Below are 17,997 nucleotides of genomic sequence, written 5' to 3' on the forward strand. Positions count from 1 at the left end.
GAGAACCTTCAGAAAGAGAAACAGCCTTCATTTGAAAGAGCAGGACTCAAAATAACACTGAACTTCTCAATGACAACACTGCAGGTAGAAGAAAAGAGAGCAGTAATTTCAAATTTCCAAGGGAGTTGATTTTTCACTTTACAGTTCCATGTATGGTCAAGCTGTTAATTAAGTGCAATGAATTTTCACAATTTAAATGTGCAAGGTAATGCTCCACCAAGAAAGAGAAAAACATGGCTTTAGTAAACAGAGATTCCCAGCATGAGAGAGGAACAGAGAGATCCCAGGTGACAGCTCTGTGGCAGGGCTAGAGAATCATTAATCCAGATTGGAGAGGATCTGATGGGATTTATTCAAGGAGGTGAAACTGATCAACTACCTCATATGTTTGAACGTGCTGAGAAAGTTACACCTTAGGTCAAAGTCTAGGGCTGAATTGTTGGTAACTACACAGAAAATTAAGCAATGAACCGCCATGACAATTACTAGAACAATTTGGCCCTTACTGAATATATATTTATAACTCTGATTAAAAATCAAAGCTCAGTTTTTAGAAATTGGTGTTAAGAATTGGGATGTTTTTGGCAGAGAGAGATAATGATCAGAGTATCACATTTGAAGGGATCCTTATTATACCCAGCCTTTCAGCAAGAACTTGGAGGCAGGTTTCTGTTTGAGATTAAAAAGTTCTTTCTGATCTTTTTTCCTGCAATATAATGTGGATGCCTTTAGAAATAATGAACTCCCTGTCACGGTAAGTATCCAAGCAGGGACTGCCTTACTAGCTCTGTATAAGGCAGAATATTTTTACTACCAAGGGACCAGTAACTTCTAAGATTCTTTCCACTTTTAAATGTGGCATTTCCAGTGTGAATGGTTGATAAGAGCATATTTCAGAAAGCCTAACAGCCAAGATGTTGCAAACCCATTGCCAAGCTTTTCTTTCTCAGGCACTACCCTGAGCCTGTCATTTGCCTGCAGTCTCTGAGCCAGACGGCAAAGCCCCAGTCACATAAAAATGGAACACTTTGTTCACCCTGACTCCTGATTCCATGTCTGTGTCAGCCCTTCCTTATCCCCAGGGATGTGGCCTACACTCAGGCAGGCTACAACCTATGGAGCTAGTTTCACAGTTTCCCTGTGACCACGGGTTCAGCCCAGAGATGTTCCTGTGTGAAATCCCCCAAGACTCCAGGTTATTCTCAGAGCTTAGTCCCTACCAGGCTAAGTCCAAGGACCTCAGCCCAGCTCCATACTGAACAGGAAGTCTCACATAGGCCTCTAAGTAAGCTAAGAGCTTAAGTAAATCTACAGCTTGTATGGACCAGTAATGAGCCAAGAGAGAATCAGTCTAAGAAAGCATCCGCAAGAGTCACCAAAACAATCACCTCACTGTGTTCTCCTCACCCCTGTGCACTTTCTTTATGCCTAACTGAAACTGTCTCCCTCTCAGGAACAATGTGGCAGGCACTACTTCATGCGCTGCATCCTTTCTTCCAGTTGTGCCTCCCTGGCCTCTTTTCATTGACCAGTTTTTAAAACCTAGAAAAAATGGAAGTGCTAGGTGTAAGGAGTCCAGGGCAGGGGATTCCTCAGTCATTATTAGTGACTGATCAGTCACTTTCTTGTTATAATTTGTGATTTACATTACATTTGTTCCAAGGAGGTTCCCTAGATAAGCAAAAGCCAGTAACTGGGAGCAGATTGTTCATGTTTACTTGTTTCATGCATATTAAAAATAATCTCTTGGAGAACGTGTCAAATGTGATAGTCTTTACAAAGAACGACGGTAACGTTCTCTATTTGCTCACCATTTAGCACTTTTTCCTTCCTTTGCCCTATTCTAATTAACTTGGCTTCACCAATCTGACCAGTGATCAGTACTTCTATGATATGTAAAATACTTGTTTCCTAGTGGAATTTGGGGTCTCTATGAAAATGAATATTTTTTTAAGCATGAGTCAAGTAAGAAGTTTGAGCTTAAAGCCTCCTGTATTTAAAATCAGACATTAATATTAGAATGAACCTGCAGAGGGGTTCCGTGTGACTTCTAAAGCCCAATTTCTGTCTTCAGGAAATATTATGGAGAAAAGATTGGAATCTACTTTGCGTGGCTGGGATATTACACTCAGATGCTCCTCCTGGCAGCGGTAGTGGGAGTGGCTTGCTTTCTCTATGGATATGTTAATCAGAACAACTGTACATGGAGGTAAGTCGTGTTTATTCCTTGTTACCATGCCGAAAAGTTGATTGGACATAAAATTAGTTTCAGGGTCTTAGACTGTTTTTGGTAAAAGAAAACTCACAGAGCACTTACTGCTTTGGATGATCTATCCCTTTTGTCCTGAGCATAATAACTAAGTGAAGTGGAATTTTTTTTTTTTTTTTTAAGATAATGCAGCCCAGTTTCTGACAGGAATATTACCCTTAGGAAACATTCCAATTTTTTAAGACAATACTTTGTTTGAAAAAGAGAGGCGGTCTGGAAGGAGAATTGTCCTTGAACTTCTGGCCCCCAGAGGAATGCTTCACTCAGCCCTACAGATTGTGAGCCAAGAGCAGCTTTGATTTCTTCAGGGTTTCAATAGCAAAACTTGATAAAATTGGTGTTTTTGTGCTTTTTTAGAAATAACTTTTTAATATATATTAGGAAATAGATGTTTAAAAATTCAAGTAAACAGTACTTTTGTTTCTGTTTTACTTTTTGAAAATTAGCCCTTACAGTGTTATGGAAAAAAAATAAGTGATAAACAATTAGTTTATGCTTGATGTTAGAATTAAAATACCAGCTGCACTGTTTAAAGGGAAATGGATGCCAGAACACGGAGTATCACCATTACTATTCTGAATTGTGTCATTATTCCTCTGCTTTTGGTAGTCTCAACCTTTAGAAGGGATGCAGCACTGAACCAGGCATTTTCTTGTGTTCACCTGGCCTCTCTCCAGCTCTGACAGCCAGATCAAAATTTCTGGGCACCAGCAATGAGCTAGCTGATGACCAGATTTTTCTAGCCCCAAGCATATCAGCCTGGCTCCCGAGGCAGGAAGCTTACATGGCAGCTCTTATGTATAGGCATAATTATCCATTCTATTTAACAGCGAATTCTGAGCATTTTGTACCTATTACGGCTTCTTAGCTAGAAAGCTGCAGATGGTCTTTGAAGTACTCTTATCTCTTCACTGAAAATAAGAGTTCAGGGCCAAAGGCTGAATTTTGATACCTTGTGCCTAAATTTGTCTTTGACTTCTCCATTGTTTTATATACTGTTCCAACCAAAAAAAAAAAAAAAAAGAAAGCCATCTCAAAAATATACTTTCAAAGTGCAAGAGTAGCATTTTTACAAGGTTCTTGCATTGTGGCTGTTCTCATTACAATTCATTTTATAAAATCACCCTGACAGTCACACCATGTGTTTCTTACAGTTTCACACAGTTGAACTTACAGAAATCCAGGGGAGGGTCTTGGGGATAACTCCCTGTGCTCAGAATTATTGGGGCTTTAATTACTTACATGAAATATTTTTAAAGTATTCTAAGTATATGCATTTAAATATTTTCAGTTAAGTTTATTGCATGCTGAGTAGATTCCCAGGAATAGAAAATGTATTGAAGGTATAAGGAATAATGATCTCTTACCAGTTTAAGAAAAAGAATGTTACCATTACCCAAGCAAAGTGCTTCCTTTGACTGCAGTCCCTCCCTTTGCACTTTGCAAATAAGAACTACCCTAAATTTTGATTTTTATCATTCCTTTACATAGACTGTATATTCTTTATCACATATATTTGTCTCCCTACCAAATATATTTCTGTGTGCTTTTGAAAATATGTATGCGTAAGTGGAGGACACTATAGGTATTTCCTCTTGTATAAAAGGTCTGTTTGAACTTTATGTCCCCTTTAAACATAACAGCTTTATTGCGATAGAATTCACATACCGTAAAGTGCACCCTTTCAAAGTGTACAGTGGTGTTAAGTACATTCACAGAGTTGTGCACCTATCCCCACTATCTAATTGTGCAACATTCTCATCACACCCAAAGGAAATCAGTACCCATTAACAGTCACTCCCTAACCCCCTTTCTCTCAGCCCTTGGCAACCACTAATCTACTCTCTGTCTCTGTGGACGTGCTTATTCTGGACATTTCATCTACATGGAGCCATACAGTAGGTAGCCTTTTGTGACTGTCTTCTTTCATTTAGCGTACGCTTTTTAAGGTTTATTCATGTTGTAGCTTCGATCAGTGCTTCATTCCACTTTGTGGTCAAATATGCCATTGTGTGGATCATACCATATTGTTTACCCATTCACCCATGTCAGTTTAGGCTGTTTCCACTTTTTGGCTATTATTACTAATTCTGGTGTGGACGTTCATGTACAAGTTGTTGTCGAAGAATATGTTCTCAGTTCCTTTGAGAATATATTTTTAAAGCAATGGAATTGCTGCAACAATGCACAGGAACTCTATGTTTAACATTTTGAGGAGCTGCCAAAATATTTTTCGAGGTGACTGCACCATTGTACATGTGTAATAGCAGTTTATGAGGATTCCAATTTCTCCACATCCTCACCAACACTTGTTTCTGCTGGGTTTCAGCAATGCATATGTATTAGTCATCCTGGTGGGTATGACATGGTTGGTCATTATGGGTTTGTTCGTGTCTCCCTAATGCCTTCTGATGTTGAGCATCTTTTCATGTGCATATCTGCCACTTGTATATCTTTGGAGAAACGTCTCTTCCTCCTCTGCTTCTCTTAGTTGTGTTGTCTTTTTATTGTCTGTTTTTAACTGTTCCTTATCCTGGATAAAAATCCCTTATCAAATACATTGCAAATGTTTTCTCCCATTCTGTGGATCGCCTTTTTCACTTGCTTGGTGGTGTCCTTCGAAGCACAACCGTTTTTAATTTCAATGAGTTTAGTTTACCTAGTATTTTGTTCCCTTACTGTTTGTGCTTTTGGTGTCATATCTTAGAAAGCTTTTGTAATCCAAATTCATGAGGATTTTGTGTTTATCATCTATAAGTTTTATAGATTTAGGTCTAGGATTCATTTTTTCTGGGTGTATATCCAGGTGTCCCAGCACCATTTTTAAAAAGACTGTTCTTTTCCTATTGGATTGTCTTGGCTCCATTGTCAAAAAACCAATTGGCTATAAGTGTAAGAGTTTATGGACACTCAATTCTTTTCCATTGATCTTTATGTCTGTGTGATCTGTATTTTTGCAAATACACACGAGATCGATTACTGTAGCTTTGTTAGTAAGTTTTGAAATTGAAAACTTTTTTTTTCTTTTTCAAGATTGTTTTGGTCATTCTGGATCCCTTACATTCCATGTTCATTTTAGGATCAGCTTGTCCATTTTTTTAAAAAAGCAAGAATTGGGGCGCCTGGGTGGCTCAGTCGGTTGAGCATCCGACTTCGGCCCAGGTCATGATCTCGCGGTCCGTGAGTTCGAGCCCCGCGTCGGGCTCTGTGCTGACAGCTCAGAGCCTGGAGCCTGTTTCAGATTCTGTGTCTCCCTCTCTATCTGGCCCTCCCCCGTTCATGCTCTGTCTCTCTCTGTCTCAAAAATAAACGTTAAAAAAAAAAAAAAAAGAGAAGGAGAATAGCCAACATTTATTTAAAAAAAAAAAAAAGCAAGAATTGCATTAAATTATTTTTAATTCTATTAACAAACTGTTTTGTATTTTTCAGTGTATAAGTTTCACACTTCATTTCTCAGATTTATTCTAAATATTTTATTCTTTTTTGATGCTATTACAAATGAAATTGTTTCCTTAATTTTTGGATTACTCATTGCTAGTGTATAGAAATATAATTGGTTTTTGTATATTGATTTTGTGTCCTGTAACCTCGATGGGCTGGCTTATTAATTTTAATAGTTCTTTGGTACATTTCTTAGAATTTTAATACACATTATATGTCATCTGGAATTGAAATAGTTTAACGTATTTCTTTCTAGTCTGGAGGCTTTTAGTTTATTTTCCTTGTATAGTTGCCATGATTAGATTCGCCAGTACAATGTTCATCTTAAAAGGAAAGCATTCAGTCTTTCACCAGTAAGGATGACACTTGCTGTGGGTTTTTCATGAATGTTCTTCATCTAGTTGAGGATGCCTCGTTTTTCTTGTTATTCTGTTAAAACGGTGTATTAAATGAGTTGATTTTCATGTGTTGAACTATCCTTGCATTTTGGGATACATCTCACTTGATCACAATCCTTTTTATATGTTACTGGTTTTGATTTGCTAGTATTTTTTTGAGGATTTTTGCATTTTTATTCATAGGAGATAATAGTCTATAGTTTTCCTGGGATGTCTTGGGGTGGCTTTGACATCAGTGTAATTTTGGTCTCACAAAATGAATTGGGAAGTGTTCCCACCTCTTTATTTTTAGAAGGGTTTGTGAAGCATTGGTGTCAGTTTTCTATAAATTGTTGATAGAATTAGTGAAGCCGTGTGGGGCTAGGCATTTCTTCACTGGAAGTTTTTGTTGTTGTTCTTTTAAACTACTAATTTAATCTCTTTCTCTTGATCCATTCAGACTTTCTGTTTCTTCTTTTCTTCTTGAGTCAGCTTCAATTATTTATGTCTTCCTAGGAATTTATTCTGTTTCATCTAGATTAATTTGTTAGCATATAATCACTCATAGTATTCCCTTATAATCTTTTTTACTTTTTTAAGGTCAATATTAATGTCTCTCCTTTCACTTTCACTTCTGAATTTGAAACTTTTTTCTTGATTAGTCTAGCTAAAGATTTGTCAGTTTTGTTGATCTTTTCAAAGAACCAACTTTTGTTGATTTTTCTGTTGTTTTTCTATTCTCTTTTTTTGCCTTTTGTTGGAATGTTTAATTCATTTAAATTTAATGTAATCTTTAATAAAATTGGATTCACATCTATTTTGCTATTTTATATTTGTCTCAGGTCTTTTCTTTCCTATTTCTTTATCACTATCTTTTTTTGTGTAAAATAGAGATCTTCTAGTATACCATTTTAATTCCTATTTGTTGTTTCTTTTACTCTTTTGTTGTGATTGTTATTTTCTTAAGTGGTTGACCTGAAGATTATAATTAATATCTTGTTGTAAAGCAATTTCATTCAGTTTTAATGCCAGTTTATTTTCAGTAGTATGCAGAAACTTTGCTTTGGTATGGGTCCTTTCCCTCCTCACTCTTTTGCGCTATTATTCTCATAAAAATTACATCTTTTATGCATTATACGCCCATCAACATAGTTTTATAATTAATGTTTCATGCAACTGTCTTTTACATCAGATAGGAGAAAATGATTACATGCAAAAATATATTTATACTGTGTTATTTGCCTGTGTAGTTACCTCTGTCAGTGTTCGTTATTTCTCAGGTGAGTTTGAGTTACTGTCTAGTAATTTTTATTTGAGCCTGAAGGACTTTCCTGAGTAGTTCTTGTGGAGCACATTAGCTTGCAACATGTTCTTTCAGGTTTTGTTTATTGAGGAATGTCTTAATTTCTCCTTCATTTTTTGAAGAATAGTTTTGCTAGATATAGAATACTTTGTGGACAGTCTTTCAGCACTTGGAGTATAACACCCCACTGCCTTCTAGTCTTTATGGTTTCCAATAAGAAGTCAACTGTTTATCTTACTCAGGACCCCTTTGTACATGCAGAATCACTTTTCTCTTTCTACTGTCAAAATTCTCTTTGTTCTCCTCTTTGGACACCTTGAGTCTGATGTGCGTATGTTTGGATATCTTTGAGTTTATCCTACTTGGAGTTTGCTGAGCTTCCTGGATATACAAATTAACGTTTTCATCAAATTTGGGAAACTTTCAGTTGTTATTTCTTCAGATATTCTTTCTAACTCCTTTCTTTCCTTTCCTTCCCTTCCCTTCTGGGACTCCCATTATGTGTATATTGGTATTGTTGATGGTGTCCTGTCTCTGAGTCTGGGTTCATTTTTCTTCATTCCTTTTTCTTTCTGTTACTCAGACTGAATAATCTCAGTAGACCTAGTTTTGAATTAGCTGTTTTGTTTTTTTTCTACCAGTCATCTGCAGAGGAACCTCTCCAGTGAACTTTTCATTTTAATTATACTTTTGTATCTCTAGAATTTCTACTTGGTTCTTTTTAACAACTTTATTGATATTCTCTGCATGGTACAATGTTCACATAGTTAATTCTTTAGCAGAGTTCCTATCAGTTCTTTGAACATACGTTTAATTGCTTATTTTAAGTTTTTTGTCCAATAAGTCCAACTTCTGGATTTCCTCAAGGACAGTTTCTATTGACTCCTTTTTGCCCCTGTGTTATGACCAAAATTTTCTGTTTCTTTGTGTATCTCGTCATTTTCTGTGGAAAACTGGGCATTTTAAATTTTATAATGTGGCAGATCTAGAAATCCTATTTTCCCCTCTCTTCGCAGTTGTTGCTTCTATTGTCATCACTGCCACTGTTGCTGTTCACTTAGTTACTTTCCTGGACAAATTCTGTAAAGTCTTCATTCTTTGTTGTGTATGGCCATGAAGTCTGTATTCAATAAGCTTAGTTGTCAGCTAAGGGATAGTGATTCCTTTAAATGCTGGGAACCAGTCATTTGAGCCTTTGCCAGGTCACTCTGTGTATGTCTGTGGGGAATGCCCCCAGCACTTTAGTGGGCACTTTGCACTTCTTCCTTAGCCTTTATTTCCTGCTTATGCAGAACCTCAAAGCCAACCAGAGAGGAGGGATTAAGGTTTTCTCAGGTCTTTCCTGGCCACCTGCATGGTCTTACATGTGCACATGGCCTTCTACAATCCTAGGAATTTGTTAGAACTTTTTGAAATCTCCCATGGATACCTCATTTCCCAATTTTGCCTTTTAGGTTTTTTGGTGGGCACCTTGTTAGCCCTTACTGGTGTTGCTGTCTTGGGCATCTGTAATGTTAAATAATTTCTGCTAATGCTTTCAACAGGCCCTCTGGGGATAGGATTGCTGGCACAGTAGGAGCTCTGAGACAGGTCAAAAATGACAAATCCTGAGAATGGAGTTTTTCCAGGGAGCTTCCAGACTCATCAAATAGTGACAGTTCTCTGGGGATGGATTTTTGGTAGCTTCAGATCACTTCTGCCTCCTTCAGTGGCTGCTGTGCTACCATGGTCATGGGGCTATTGTCTAATAACACCACCTTTAGGCCAAGGATATGGGGATGGGGATAGGTCAAGTAAAAAGGTGACTAAGCTCACTATTTTTATGGAGATTTAGCTGTTTTTACTCCTCAGATTTCTGTAAGCCCTTGTTTAATTTCCAGAGTTCTGCAGAGGTTACTTTTGACAAATTTTGCCAGTGTTCTCATTGTGTTTATGAAGGAGCAGGTTTTTTCCAAGATCTTTATTCAGATATCCTAGAAGTGTTTTCCTTGCCCATTTGTTTTTAACTGAGTTATTTGCAAGGCTACCAAATTCTGCAACTCCAGTCCCATTCACATAGGAGTCCATCTTAATGACTTCTCCTAAGGGGAGCAGTTTACAACCTGTTGTAAGCTTGTTAGTTTTTTTTCTTATTTGTAGGAATTATTTAAATACTCTAGTGAAGAGTCCTTTGTCATTTTTATGTGTTGCAAAACTTCTACCAGTTTGTGGCTGTTTTTTTCTTCTCATCCATTATCCATTAACGGTCTTTTAATGAAATTCTCACTTTTACACGACTTTGAACCTATCACGACTTTGAATATATCAGTATTTTCCTTTATGATTTATACTTTTTGGTTTCTCATTAGTGAAATTTCTTACCCCAACTCCTTTTTTTTTTTTTTTTTTTAACAAGTTCCTACTGCTACATTCCTGTTTTCTACTTGGAGTTGATTTATATGTGATAGGATTTAGGAGTTCAGTTTCACATTTTTCCATATAGATATTGGATTGCAGCAGCCCCATTTGTGGAAATGTCACTTCTCACCTTACTGGTTTGCTGGACCAGCCTTGCCCTAAGTCAGTTTCTGAATATGTAGAAGATTGTTTATGAATTCTATTTTTTTTTCTTGCTCAGCTTTTCTTAACTTATGTCAGTAGCACTTTGTTCATTAGGAATGTCTTGACTGTTCTGAGCCTTTTGCCCTTCTATTGAATTTATGGCTCAAATGGGGGACGAATAACATCAGATATTGAGTCTTCCAAATTATGAACATGATGATGTGTCCATTTATATAGATCTTTTTCACTCGTTCAGAACAGTTTTATCATTTTCCCCCTATAAATCTTATACATCTTGAATTTGATTTATTCCTAGGCTCTTTATTTTTTTAAGCTGTTTAAACATGGTATTTAAAACGATTAAGTCCATGGGGCGCCTGGGTGGCGCAGTCGGTTGAGCGTCCGTCCGACTTCAGCCAGGTCACGCTCTCGCGGTCAGGGAGTTCGAGCCCCGCGTCGGGCTCTGGGCTGATGGCTCAGAGCCTGGAGCCTGTTTCCGATTCTGTGTCTCCCTCTCTCTCTGCCCCTCCCCCGTTCATGCTCTGTCTCTCTCTGTCCCAAAAATAAATAAACGTTGAAAAAAAAAATTTATATATATATACACACACACACACACACACACATATATATATAAATTTTATATATATATATATATATATATATATATATATATATATATATATATATATAAAACGATTAAGTCCTTATTGTTGCAGATCTCTAGGGACATAATTCCTTTTACTGGCCCTATGTATATTTTGAATACCGATTCTGTGTCCAGCATCTTATCTTTGGTTTTCTTGACTTACTGTGCTGGCAAGGCCCTAACTGAAAAGAAGTAGTGATAACAGGACACTTCATCCTGATCTAAAGGAAATACTTTTAGCATTTTACCATTAAGTATAATGGGTGTTTTTATAGGTTTTATGTAGCAGCCTTTATTAGATTAATGAAGTTCAATTCTTTTCCTAGTTTTATGAGAATTTAGTTTTCTTATCACAAATGGATGTTTGATTTTATGCTGCTAGAAAGGAAGTCATATTTATTAACATTTTTAAAAATTTTATTTTTCTCTTTAGCAAAGAAGTTTGTCATCCTGATATTGGTGGCAAGATCATCATGTGTCCTCAGTGTGATAGGCTTTGTCCATTCTGGAAACTCAATATTACTTGCGAGTCCTCAAAGGTAATTTTTGTTATTCCAAACATTTGTAACTAATGAAAGATTTTTTTTTTCTAATAATTTTAGCATGGTCTGGAATTATTTTATTTCTCTGTGAAATTCAGAAAGGTAATATTCAACTAAACCTCCAAACATTCTGAAAGGTAGATATGTAATGCATGTGTTTATTCCTCTTTTACAAATAGTAAATTGAGATTAAAAGCCTTATCTAAAATCTTCAGGCAGGTCACTGAGGAGCTGTGGCATTGAAACTGTTAGAGTATTTGAAGTAATCAAAGCAGAAACCTCAAACCCACCTTATCTCATGAGTACTGTTTCATAGGTTTACTTATTGTAAGTATCTTCCTTAGTTCAAATAAGTAGAAACCTGAAATTTGTACTAGTGTTTTCCCACTTTCAAAATGTACTGAAACTAGCTTGTTTTTTTGTTTTGTTTTGTTTTTTAAACCTGCTTATCAGATTTAGGCCTTATCTATGAATATGCATAAGAAAGGCTTTGTATGTAAATGAGAACAGATATTCACTTTGTCCCAAAACATTCCCACAAAACGCAAATGGTTCCCTTAAGCATGCAGATGATCTTGAGCTAAGGACTTCTTAAAATCCAAGAGGCTTAGGACAAGTATTGAGACTGGAGGTAGCTTAAGGAAAGGCATGCCTGAAACTCTAGCTGGGAAGAAAGATGGTCATCTTGCTTTGGAGAATTTTCCTGACAACTTTGACCTACTGTTCTCCCATGTTGTGATCTTTTCTCTATCCCCTTGTTCCACCATGAAAGCTTAGGAATCTTTAAATGATGTTAAAATATTCTGACCTACTCCATCTAAGTCTTATTGTAACTAAATATGTTCCTATTATAATGTCACTTTAAATTTTATATTTTACAAAATTCTTGAATTTATATGATCACTTTTTTAATGTTATCACTTTTGACACAGTAACCCTGTGAGATAGGCAGAACAGTTATTACATCCATTTTACAGATTAAAACACTGAGGATCTGAGAGATTAAATGATTTGCTCAAGTTACCTACCTAGCAGATGACAAAGCCAGAAATTGACAGCAAATCTGCGTTTCTTGCCATTACTGTGTTCTTCACCAGCTGACGGTAGTACCAACCACTTCACTCACAAATTGAGCGCTATGTTTGAAAAAAATTGTTCTGCTACTTAATTAAGATGATTGCAGGGTATTGTCGACACATGGATTTTTACACTTAACTTATGAATTAAAATAGATTTCAGTGCCTCTCCCCTAGAAACCAATGCAAGTCTAGACTATAAAAATCTGCCCTAGATCACACAAAGTAAGACTTAAAGGTAGCAGGAGGGAAGCTGCCTTCTGGCGATGTTGACTCATAAAGGTCACTAGTTAGTGCATATCCTTGGACATTGGATTTAAGGCAAATGCCAGTGATAATACCAGAAGCTAACTATACTCCACAGAGTACAATTGGAAATTCCATTTTCCTTAAGAAATTCTCTTTCACTCACCACACCCCCATCTCTTCTCTCAGTTCTTCTTTTCCACCAACCCATCCTTAATTAAGGACATGACTTTCAAATCTGTCCCTGTGCACAGTTTTTTCCATTGTTTTGGAAAAAATGAATCTTTCATTCTATCCCAATTTCCTGAAGAATCCTTTGAGTCTTGTTAGAGTGACTTACAAAGGGAAGGAAACACATAAAAGAATATGAGTTAAAAGGATTACATTTTTAAATTGTTAAAAAGGAGAAGAAAAGAGGAGCTTTTCATGCTTCTCTGTTGGCTGATTCAATCATCTATCTCATCATTCATACACTTATTTATGTATTCATTTCTACCTCTTTCTTTTGGAAAGAGCTGGAGTATTCACTAATTAACATGAGTGCTAAAAGGGTTAATAGATTAGAAAAAGGAAATTAGGATCAAGAAAGTGAGGGAAAAGTTATGGAAGTAATCAAGATTAATGTTGTTTTTGTGATTGAGCATTAAATAAGGCTCTTAGCTTTTTGGCTGGCAAGATAAAAGGGAAATGTAACTTAAAATATTTTTTTATAAAATACAGTTATAAAATTTTGATTTTGTTCCTTAGCAGGAAGAAAGCATAACAAATGGTCACTTTTCTAGATTTTCGTTGGTTCTTCTGCTTAAAATGGTCATGCCCTGCATTATGTAACCATCTCTTCCCTTCCCTCTTCCATGTGACTTAAGCAGCGTGCTGACTGGGGCTACTCAACACAGCTTTCCTTCTCTGTGCCATGCTGGCAAGTAAGCTAAGCTAAACTTTTTGCCGAGAAGGCCCCTTGCTTACCTGCTCCTCTGATTCCTGCCTGTGGGGCAAATAGAGGCCAGTCATCTTATTTTTTCTGCTGGGTCCTTGATCCTCACAAATATGGCAAAAAATGGTAACTTAATGCAGGCCATCTAATTCCCTCTCGTAACAGTACAAAGCACATCTCTTGTCTTGAGCTGGGCGACTGGAGTGAACTCGGCATAAGCCATAAACCAGCTTTTTCTTGCTGCTTCTTTCTTTCCTTTCTTTCTTTCTCTTTCTTCTTTCTTTCTTTCTTTCTTTCTTTCTTTCTTTCTTTCTTTTTTTTTTTCTTTCTTTCTTTTCTTTTCTTTCTTTTCTTTTCTTTTCTTTTCTTTTTTCTTTTTCTTTTCTTTTCTTTCTTTTCTTTTCTTTTCTTTCTTTCTTTTTCTTTCTTTCTTCTATCACTGACAAATAAGCTTCCACTGGCTTTTTCTCAGCATACTAGGACAAAGAATTCACAGGTAGGATTTTTTCTTTCTGGAGTAGGTAGTTAGAGGTGTCAAGGCAAGTAGGGAGGTATCAGATAGAGAGAAGCTTGCAATGATTCCTAAAAGAGTAGGGTTTAACAGAATCTGCAGTAATAGCCCTATAACACACAGAATAGTTTTGCATAAGATTTTTCTTATAATAATTTTCGCTGAGGGTAAGGCATAACATTAAATGACAGTTTTGGTTCCATAAGAGTCAAAACTGAAAGATTTGAAATACTGGTCCATCATGGAATGCCAGGACGAGGAGAATAGGCAGAGAGGGGTGTTCCCCAAATGGCCACTCTTTTATTAATTCTGTCTTCCTTGAGCTGATTTTTGGGAGGAACCATTGGGTAACAGACAGTCCAGGATTATGCTTTCTGATCAGGGTCCAGATAGAGTATTGAGGGGCATTTGTATGCTTTGGAAAACACATGTACAAGATGATGGTTAGGTGGATATTCTTTTGAAAATAACATAATATTTTGACATAGATGAACATTTACCCACTTGACATCATTATATAAAGGGCAACCAAAAAAGTTACTTAGAGTTTTCCTTAGAAGCAACTTTGAATTTTCTTTGGCAATTGAAGAGTTTGGGTTTTTGGTGTTTTTTTTTTTTTTTTCATCCCATAGCTTCATTTTCTATGCAGTCTTCTTTACTCTATGATCTATTGTAAAGTTGACATTCTGCACATTTGCCACTTTTTCCAGTACATTTATACTTTATATATAGAGTTTTTAGGAGATGTAAAAATGTTCGCTAGTGAAAAATTAGTAACTAATTGAAGGATTTTCCAATAATCCATATAGGGAGTATTTAAATACTAGCAAAAAAAGAAAAAAAAAGAAATTTAGCAGAATGAGTGAATAAAGCCTTCTTTGTGTAGGTGTATCATCTATTCATTCATGGTTGTTGTACCCACTGTAATGTCAGCGAAAGCCCCTGTGCATCCTTAATCTGATGGAAACCTCTGTCATTGATGGTAGAAAGCCATAATTGGGTTTGGGGAAGCAGAGCTGTCCTTGGGCAGAGCTGTCTCAGAATAAACCCCAGCAGTGTGCTTTTCTCAACAAGAAAAGCAAGAATTCAGTAACTTACCCTCTGACCAGGATGAGATGATGATAAGATGCAAATTGTAAATCTAAAAGTTGCTTTGAGTTCACTGTATTTTTAGAGCTATCCTACTTCAAGTTCACTATGACAGCTTATCGGGAGAGGCCATTATTCAGAAGTCTGATAGAGACTTTAAATGAAGTGGAATCTTAGCAGCTATGCCAATTTCTTTATCATGATGGGGAAAGATTCCATTGGAAAATGCACTGTGATAAATGCGGCAAAGGCTGTTTGCTCTCAAAACAATAAGAAATCCCATCTGTAAGTGTATAGTAGTATCTGCTTTAAAAGAAATTCAGACTAGAGAATACACAAAGCATTGCGTATTTGCTGAATTCTAGTGACTAGAAAACATAATTAATTTATATGTCGTTATTGTATTTTCCAGAAACTGTGCATCTTTGACAGTTTTGGAACCCTAGTGTTTGCAGTATTTATGGGAGTATGGGGTAAGTTATTTTCCTTTTTTTTTTTCCAGTTTACTTTTACATCTTAACATTAAAAAAAACAAACCTGAGATCTTATAGGCATCTAATTTAATAGCATTTCACAATTTTATATAAGCTATCAAAGTAACCTACTTTTAGGACCTTGGATTCCCCAAGTTTCAGCTCCCTTAGAGCTCCATTTACAACTCTAAAGACCAATGTATGAATTACTGCATAAAACACTACTTGAAAATATGGTTACTTAAAACACACATTTATTATTTCTCATGATTCTCTACGTCAGCTGGGATGTTCTCCAGTCACATGCAGGCTCAGCTGATATCTGCAGTAAGCTAGCAGCTCCGCTGGGGTAGATGATCTGGCAGTCGCCAGTCTGGTTTGGTCTATGGGGCTCAGCTGGGCTGGCTAGTCTTGATCTACATGGTGTCTCATCCTCCAGTGAGGGTTCTTCACATGGTGGTTTTAGGGTTCCAAAGAGAAGCAATAGAGGGCAAACCCCAATACACAGACATTTTTTGAGTCTGTTGTTGCATCAAGTTTGTGAATGTCCCATCAGCCAAAGTAGGTCATGGCCAAGCCAACAACAATGTGAGGAGGTCAGAGAACTGACTGTCCAAGGACTTGGATACAGGGAGACATGGTTCATTGGGAGCTATTATTGTAATAGTCCCCATAGCTGTGATCCACCCTGACTTTCATGGGGTTGGGGTTTTGGGGGAAGCCACAACACAGAGATTACAGGTAAGCTTTCTTCTTTATACTCTTTTATATGAGTGAGTATTTAATAAGTATATGTTACTATTATAATAGTAAATAATAATAATAAACTATTTAATAAATATAGTCCTAAAGAATATAATTCTTCTGTAGGTGCTTTAACACTATAGTTGTATTATTTACTTTGAATAGCATCATTAATATAATGAGGCAATTACCATTTTCTTTAAATGCAGACATTTAAATGTTTAATTGACATACATGTTCTACCATAGAAGAAAAAAATTCCATTTTCACAGACAAATGTGCTTCCAGTTTTATTGTGTAAGTCAAGGGGGAGCTAGAGCTCAGGTTATATCGATAGCTGGGAGAGGAACATGACTCGGGTCTCTTAGTCTTGAGAAGACGACACATGAACACATGCAGCTCACGAAACAGTTCTTCCTCAGTGTCCTCGAGAGCGTTTCTCTTTCACAGTGGTTATGCCTATTAGAAGTCACCAAATGGATCCCAGAACAGATGATCCAATAGTTCCGGGCACTGTTTACAGATTAGTTGCCGCTCCTGGGGAAAGTAAACTATAAGATGGCCAAACTTACCTACAAAGTTATTGTCCTGCAGACATTTACCTATGTTTTGACTACAGACCAAACACTAGCTAATATTTGACACATAGAATAAAGATCAAATTCGTGCATCAAGATCCTCTTTACCCCTCCATTGTAAAATGTGTTTCTTTTGGGGCACCTGGATGGCTCAGTTGGTTAAGCGTCTGACTTCGGCTCAGGTCATGATCTCGTGGTCTGTGAGTTGGAGCCGTGCGTCAGGCTCTATGCTGGCAGCTCGGAGCCTGGAGCCTGCTTCAGACTGTGTCTCAGTCTCTCTGCCTCTCCCTGCTCACGCTCTGTCTCTCTCTCTCCCTCTCTCTCAAAAATAAATAAATGCTAAAAAAATAAGTTTTTTTAAATATGTCACTTTTATCCTCCCCCTAGTAAGAGCAGAGGTACCGAACACCTGGGTGATGGTCCTTTTAACAAACCAGCACTGATTTGTAAAGTATAAAATTCTGACACATCTGTTGAACTCCATAGATATCCTAATACATGTTGACAGCCCTAATTTAGAAATACATTTTAAATAAAGCAAAAATTTATAAATTAATCTTGGCACTGCAAAGATAAACCTCAAATTTCCTAGCTGACTTTGCTTTCTGTGACCATCAACTCCACCATGTGTGTAGAACTGACTTAAGCATATTCAGCTGACTTTATTTCATCAGATTTTAGAATGCAGAAAACATTTCAACACTGCTTGTAGCAGCATATGTGCATCTTTAAGGATATGTATGTATGATGAAGTCTTTATTTTTAAAGTGTATCATACTGCTTTTCCTGTTACCTCTGCCCTTATGATAACCGCTGCTGTGAACCTTGTTACAGGAAATCAGAAATTGCAGAACCAAAGAGGCAGGAGGACCATGTGAAGTCTTTTTTATCACTACCATTCATATTCCTCTAGCATCTCTTGTGTGCCCAGGTCTATTAGATTATTGTTAGTAGTTTTGGCTCCCTCAGAATTCTAAAAGTTGAGGGCTGTAAGCCTTTTGTAGTAAATGTAGCACCAACCATATACTTACCTGAAAAATGTCCACCCTTTTAGGCCAAGCCAGCCCACCCGTTCATACTGACTTGGAGTCCTAAACCCATGGCGGAAGTACCAGTTGCTAACATATCTGCTCCTCCTCATTCCTTATTGCTCCTTACCTCCTTCCATTGCTCCTTACCTCCTTAGCCAGTTTGTGATTCTCCCTGGCTCCAGGCTCTTGGCTGCAT

At 36.9% G+C, this 17,997-nt stretch overlaps 1 protein-coding gene across 3 annotated transcripts in view; it reads left to right on the forward strand.

The window, feature by feature from the left end:
• The window catches only part of ANO6 (anoctamin 6), a 196,743-nt gene that overhangs the window by 136,145 nt on the left and 42,601 nt on the right, over positions 1–17,997 (forward strand). For all 3 annotated transcript variants that reach the window (XM_030322381.1, XM_030322384.1, XM_030322383.1), the window contains 3 exons: positions 2,075–2,209; positions 11,011–11,116; positions 15,388–15,448. In XM_030322381.1, coding sequence (XP_030178241.1) covers positions 2,075–2,209; positions 11,011–11,116; positions 15,388–15,448 — 302 coding nt within the window. The remainder of the gene's footprint in view (positions 1–2,074; positions 2,210–11,010; positions 11,117–15,387; positions 15,449–17,997) is intronic.

Source organism: Lynx canadensis, chromosome B4 (genome assembly GCF_007474595.2).
Source record: "Lynx canadensis isolate LIC74 chromosome B4, mLynCan4.pri.v2, whole genome shotgun sequence".
In the NCBI taxonomy this organism is placed as follows: domain Eukaryota; kingdom Metazoa; phylum Chordata; class Mammalia; order Carnivora; family Felidae; genus Lynx; species Lynx canadensis.